At 48.0% G+C, this 6,908-nt stretch overlaps 1 protein-coding gene across 1 annotated transcript in view; it reads left to right on the forward strand.

Annotated features, from left to right (window-relative positions):
- The window catches only part of GNL2 (G protein nucleolar 2), a 22,111-nt gene that overhangs the window by 8,645 nt on the left and 6,558 nt on the right, over window positions 1-6,908 (forward strand). The window contains exons 6-8 of the mRNA XM_029948327.1: window positions 3,024-3,090; window positions 3,914-4,072; window positions 4,813-4,926. Coding sequence (XP_029804187.1) covers window positions 3,024-3,090; window positions 3,914-4,072; window positions 4,813-4,926 — 340 coding nt within the window. The remainder of the gene's footprint in view (window positions 1-3,023; window positions 3,091-3,913; window positions 4,073-4,812; window positions 4,927-6,908) is intronic.

Here is a 6,908-nt window from a genome sequence, read left to right on the forward strand (position 1 = left end):
TCATGACCTGAGCCGAAGTCAGATGCTTAACCAACTGAGCCACCCGGGAAACCTCCTTGAGAGTGTATTTTAACTTGCCCTTTTTTTTTTTTTTAATGTTAATTTACTTCAGAGAGAGAGGTGGAGTGCAAGCAGGGGGAGGGTCAGAGAGAGAGGGAGACACAGAATCTAAAGCAGGCTCCAGGCTCTGAGCTGTCAGCACAGAGTCCAACATGGGGTTTGAACTCCCAAGCTGTAATAAGATCATGGCCCGAGCCAAAATCAGACAGTCAAGGGGCTTAAAGTCATGAGGTGTGAGATTAAGACCTGAGCCGAAGTCAGATGCTCAACCGACTGAGCCACCCAGGTGCCCCTAACTTGCCTTTCATTTTAATATATTTTTCTAAATTATTAAGAATAAATTTCCATTGAAAAACATAGATATCCATGTCAGTACTTCAGTGTCAGTCCTGCTGTGGACCATTGGTGCTGTTTGTAGTTTTGCCCTGTGGCAAGTGAGGCTGGGGGGGAAACATCAGTGTGATTAAATCTTTCTCATCCTTAATTATTCCCCTAAGATACATTCTTATCGGAGAAATGACTGTGTCAGACAGCATTCGTGTTTCTGATAGGCAGCTGCCCGGTGCCCTTCAGAAAGGGTCGCGGTGTCCCGCCTCACCCCTGGGCAGTGTCCTAGGTGCCTCAGCAAAGAGGTGCTGTTGCTCAAGTGCAGTGGAGCCGCCCCAGGGCTGTCCGCAGCCCGTTTTCTCACTTTGCATCTCCTGGAGAGCATGTCAGGCCATCTGAGGCCAAGTGGAGGAGGTTGCAAGTTCATTTCTCCTTAGAAATATTTGGAGGGTGCCCGGGTGGCTCAGTAGGGTAAGCATCCAAATTTGGCTCAGGTCATGATCCTACGGTTCGTGGGTTCGGGCCCCGTGTCAGGGTTTGTGCTGACAACTCAGAGCCTGGAGCCTGCTTCGGATTCTGGGTCTCCCTCCAACTCTGCCCCTGCCTCACTCATGCTGTCTCTCTCTCAAAAATAAACAAACATTAAAATAAAGTGTTTAGACTTTGTGTGCTTTTGCTGATGTGAATGTTTTCCTCCTCCCAAACATGCAGTATATAATGGGCGAGAAGAAAACTGTTTTTGTTTCCAAGACCCTGGGTAAATGTCTTGAGACTAGTGGATAAACAGATTCTCAGCCTTTTAAAAATCATTTTTTTTAATGTTTTTTATTTATTGTTGAGAGACCGACAGAGACCCCGTGAGCAGGGGAGGGTCAGAGAGAGAGGGAGACACAGAATCTGAAGACAGGCTGACCCCAAGCTCTGAGCTATCAGCACAGAGCCTGACGCGGGGCCTGAACCCAGGAACTGGAAGATCATGACCTGAGCTATAGTCGGGCACTTAACTGACTGAGCCACTCAGATGTCCCAGATTCTCAGCCTTATCAGAAGAACTTGACTTCATACGGGAGTATAGATTATGGCTCAGGTCTTGCCAATGCCTTTTCATAATCTTCTGTGGCATGTTGCCTGATTACAGTCGCTTTTTAAAATATTTTTAAAATTCATATTTCTTACGTATGATAAGTGGCTTCAAATTTTTAAATATTGTTTTTACTTGATCATATTGTTCTCTTTAAGAAATATTTTTAATGTTTATTTTTGAGAGACAGAGCATGAGAGGGGGAGGGGCAGAGAGAGAGGGAGACCCAGAATCCGAAGCAGGCTCCACTGTCAGCACAGAGCCTGACATGGGGTTCAAACTCAGGAGTGGTGAGATCATGACCCGAGCTGAAATCGAATACTCAGCTGAGTCACCCAGGTGCCCCATGAATGTTTAAATGTTCAAAATTTATTTACCATGATAAGTGTACTCTTTAATCCCCTTCACCTATTTCTCCCATACCGCCCCCCTCCCCACTTTGGGTAACCATCAGTTTGTTCTCTTTAGTTAAGAGTCTGTTTCTTGGTTTGTTTCTCTTTCTTTTTTTTCCCTTTGTTTGTTTTGTTTCTTAAATTCCACGTGAGATCACATGATATTTGTCTTTCTCTGACCAACTTATTTTGCTTAGCATTATACTCTCACTCCATTTTTCATTGTTTGAGGAAACTCCATATTGTTTTTTGTTTTCATTTATTTTGAGAGAGAAGAGAATGCGCTTGTGGGAGGGGCAGAGAGAGAGGGAAAGAGAGAGATCCCACTCAGGCTCTGCACCCTTGATGTGGAGACTGACACAGGACTCGAACTCATGAACTGTGAGATCGTGACCTGAGCCAGAATCAGGAGTCAGATGCTTAACTGACTGAGCCACCCAGGCGCTCCCCTCCATGCCGTTGTCCAGAGCAGCTGCACCAGTTTGCATCCCCACCAGCAGTCCATGGGGGTTCCTTTTTATCCGCATCCTCACCAACTCCTGTTCTTTCTTGAGTCGCTTTATTTTAAATTTAAATTTTTTTTATTGAGGTAAACTGGACATTAAATTTATCTTTGTGGTCATTTTTAAGCTTGCAGTTCAGTGGCATTAAGAACATTCACATGATTAGGCAGCCGTCCTGCTCTATGTTTGCTTCCAGAATCCTTTACATCATCCCAAACTGAAAGTCTTCACCCATTAAACAGTAGTGTCCCCTCGCCTCCTCTCCCCAGTGCTTGGTGGCTGCCATTCTCCCTCCGTCTCCTAGGGGTCTGACTACCCTGGAGAGAGGTACTTGATACTAAGAACAATCCTACGGCATCTGTCCTTTTGTGTCTGGCTTGTTTCATTACCAGTATGTCTCCAGGGTCTTCGTGTCTGTGTCGGTACTGTGTTCTTTTTCGTTGCTGAATAATAGTGCATTGTGTTTACAACACATTTTTAAGTCCCTTCATCCACAGACGGACATTTGGATATAGTCACGCTTTAAGTTAAATTTGCTTTTGGTCCATCTCCGAGTAGTTTTAGTGCCCTTTTCCCGTAGCACACGGTCGACTCTTCCCTAAACATCCTTTTACCCTTCCTAGGGCTTCAGTTACTCACTTTGAGTGTTTTCTTATTTAGAAACGAAGCCCAAGAAGAGATCTATAAGAAGGGACAGTCCAAAAGAATATGGGGTGAGCTCTATAAGGTAAGACTTCCAGTTCTTTCTCGTCGAGCTCTTCCTTTGGCTTTCGTGATCGTCTACGAGAAAACGAATCTTGTTGTATTGAAGATCTGTCAAATAAAGCACAAATTCCGCTGCCCACTCCAGCCTCATTTCCTCCCAGAACGGGGCAGATGTGCCCGTGTCCGTACTGCCATTGTCCTGGATGACCGTGCCCTTTCTATTACTCGGGTAGCAGTAACGGCTGCCGCACACAGACCTTAGACTTCTCGTACGTGGTGGAGCCGCGTGGGGATTTTTCAGTTACATGGTCCAGCCCTCTCACTCACAGGTGAGAACACACGTCTAGAAAGGTCGAATTCCTCACCCAGCTCGCTCAGCTGGTTAGTGGAAGAGTCTGTGCCCTGAGTCCGGGTCCAGCACTCCGCAGCTGCCTGTGTCCCATGATGTATCCCAAGCCCAGTCCCATGATCCAACAATAACGTAACCGGAAAGCAAGACCCTGAAGGCAGACTAAGGTTTTTAGTTTTTTTGTGAAATACACAAAAGCTGTGGCAGCAAGAACTTTTAGAAGCCTAAGAAGTAGATGATTCTGTTCAGTAATCAAAAGTAGTCACAAAATAAGATGGGTTTCACTCAAGTCAGCTTTCCTGTTGGAAGTTCAACAAGTTTCTCCTACCCACAGGATGGAGAAGGTTTTGAATCCCCATCCCTGGGCGTCTCGATCGGCTCCTCCTGTTTGGAAGTCCTCACTACTGCTTTCTGTTCCCTGGGCTCCCTTAGAGGCCATTACTCCCCCGTTTCTCGCTTCACTAAAGCACATCGTTTTTGCCTCGTTGCATTGCAGGTGATAGATTCCTCAGATGTTGTAGTTCAAGTTCTTGATGCTAGAGATCCGATGGGTACCCGGTCCCCTCACATCGAGACTTACTTGAAGAAGGAGAAGCCCTGGAAACACCTTATTTTTGTTCTTAACAAATGTGACCTTGTTCCAACCTGGGCGACAGTAAGTATAGCTGCTTTTCCACAGACAGCCGGCCAGGCCGCTCAGCCCCTCGTCGGCCGGGTTCTCGCTAAGGGCTTTTGGGGATTGGGGGACGGGCGGCAGTGGAGTGTTGCACTCGTTGCATTGTGGCCATGAAAGTGTTCCCACGGCCAACAGAAGTAAGACGTGCTCGCTGGCAGGGCGGAGTTACCCGGTGCCCCCGAGGGCTGGTTGGGGCACAGCTGCTGGAGCCCCTGAACGGATCACATGGCCCCTTCGAGTGGAGACAGTTGCTGCCACGGCCGCTGGCCTGTCCCACGTTACGTCACATCAGTTGCATTCAGTCACAGCAAAGGCATTTTTGAAATCTATCCATGTTCATAAGACAAAAAGACAAAGTATTAACTTTCATTAAGAAAAAAAAACCCAGAAAACATTTGGGGCACCTGGGTAGCTCAGTCATTTAAGCCTCCGGCCTTGGCTCAGGTCATGCTCTCGTGGTTTGTGAGTTCTAGCCCTGCATCGGGCTCTGTGCTGACAGCTCGGAGCCTGGAACCCGCTTCAGATTCTGTGTGTCCTTCTCTCTCAGCCCCTCTGCTGCTCGCACACTCTCAAATATAAATGTTAACAACAACAACAAAAACATTTTAAAGAATTAGAGCTACCATTTCCTAGGGCAGCTGTGTATTTGGAATGCAGTCTGTTACTTGCGTTCTGATTCCTGGGTTCCAGTTCACCAGCATCTCCTCTCCCCACTTTAGAAACGTTGGGTTGCGGTCCTGTCCCAGGATTATCCGACACTTGCCTTCCACGCAAGTCTTACCAACCCCTTCGGCAAAGGAGCGTTCATTCAGCTTCTCCGGCAGTTTGGAAAGGTACTGGGACCTGCCCCGTCTCTCTGTCCGGGAGCGCGTCTGCTGCAGGGCTGCTCAAGTGTTTGTCTTGGCATCAGGCAGCAGAAGGGCGCCCACCTCACCTCCCCCATCATGCTCACGAGCAGTGTGTGCTCCAGATGTGTGAAAATTCCTGGGGCCTTGGGATTCTAAGGGGTTTGGGGAAATATTTTCTGGCTCCACCACCATCCCTACCTTTGACCAGCATTGCCTTCCTTTCTGCCATGTCCCTGCCACCAGATGGGTTTGCGAGGCCTGCCATGCCTCCACTGCCCTCAGGCTTGTGCCGTTTCTGTGCCCGCTGCCTGCGGGGCGACTGCCCATCCCTGCTCCCACGTCACTTCCTCCAGGAAGCCCGGCAGCCAGGGCGCCCTAGCAGAGGTTCTCAAAGCTTCACGTTCCTCTACCTGCAGTTTGGCATGTGTGTGTTTAGTTCATTCTCCCGTGGCTTCTAGCAAAGTGCACGTGTCCTTTGTCCCACCCTTCCCCACTTCCTGGAAGCGAACATCTTCCGTTCATGGCTGTAAGTTACTGCTGTATTTTCTTCCCTGTTTTTAATACACGCTATGATTCTATTTCTCATCTCCTCCCGCCCTGCCGCCTGCCTTTGTAGACATTTATATGTTAAGTCTCTGCTGTGGAGAACGAGGACTAACTTTTTGTCGGCCGTTCTTTCCCCACGCGTACTCCCCTCCCTCTGTCCTCCAGCGTCGCTCTACGTTGTCTGGCCAGATTGTTCTTTCCTTCGGCGTTTACATGGTCGTGACTGGATAGTCACCACCAATCCACACGGCGCTGTGACTGTAATTCCTCTCTAGTGGAACCTTCCGTCTTCTCTGGTGTCAGTTAGCTCTGTGTCATTTGTCACTTGCATGTCACCAGATCCTGCGGTAGGATGGGAACTTGGGGAACGCTCGGCCCCTGCCTTCCCGTCGGGACCGGCTACAGAGGCTTCCTGGGCTTCCCTTTCTCTGCCACCCTGAGCCTGTCGTTGGGATCAAGGGATGCAACACAGGATCATCTCTCCTGGTTTTTCTTCTTCCATGGTTTACTCCTTCCTTTTAGTGGAACATACTTTCCAAAAGCTTCCTGTGAAGGAGCGCTTAGAAGGAGCCTGTTTTGAGACCTGGCATTTTGGAAATACGTTTATTCTGTCCTCACACTGTTTCTTCTCAGCATGTCTTTTGGTAGCTTCTGTTGTGCTGTTGAGTAATGGGACCATTCCGACTCCTCCTTCGTGGCTGGGAGCTCTTAAAAAAACTGTTTTAAAATTTCAGTGATACGCTTTAAGGGGAGGTTTACTGTTCAGCGAGTTAGGCGTTGGAAGGGACTGCCTGGTGTTGTCCGATATCTTTCTCGGAAATTCCCCCGCCCTGCCCCCCATCAGCTCTTTTCTGGTTCGGGAATTTGGTTTTCTCTCTTGGTTTAATTCTTGAATTCTCTTTATTTCAGTGCCTTTGTGAAGTTTTGCTCTATTTTATGGGAAGTTTCTTTGATTTTCTTACCTAACCGGTCTGTCACAAAATGTATTTTGCCTCTTGCTTTTAAGACTTGCCCTGCCCCGTTCTTGTTTCACAGATGAACTGTTTTATGTTTCTGAGAATGGTAATGATGGTGGTATTTTGAAGTGTTCCTCTCTCCCTATATTAACTCTGTTTCCTGCCCATTTGACTCTTTCGTACCAGAGTCACACTTCAAATGTCTGGTTATTCTCTTTATATTTAAGGGCAAGCCACTGAAAAGAAGTCTCGTAGAGGTTCCTAGATGGTTCAGTCAGTCAGTGTCTGACTGTTGATCTCAGCTCAAGTCATGATCTCACGGGTCGTGCCGTCTAGCCCTGTCTGTGTCAGGCTCCGTGCTGACGGGGCGGAGCCTGCTTAGGATTCTCTCCCTTTCCTTCTGCCCCTCCCCTGCTCATGCTCTCTCTTGTTCTCTCCCTTCCTCTCTCTTTCTCTCAAAATAAA

This window comes from Suricata suricatta, chromosome 8 (assembly GCF_006229205.1).
Source record: "Suricata suricatta isolate VVHF042 chromosome 8, meerkat_22Aug2017_6uvM2_HiC, whole genome shotgun sequence".
NCBI classification, from domain to species: Eukaryota; Metazoa; Chordata; class Mammalia; order Carnivora; family Herpestidae; genus Suricata; species Suricata suricatta.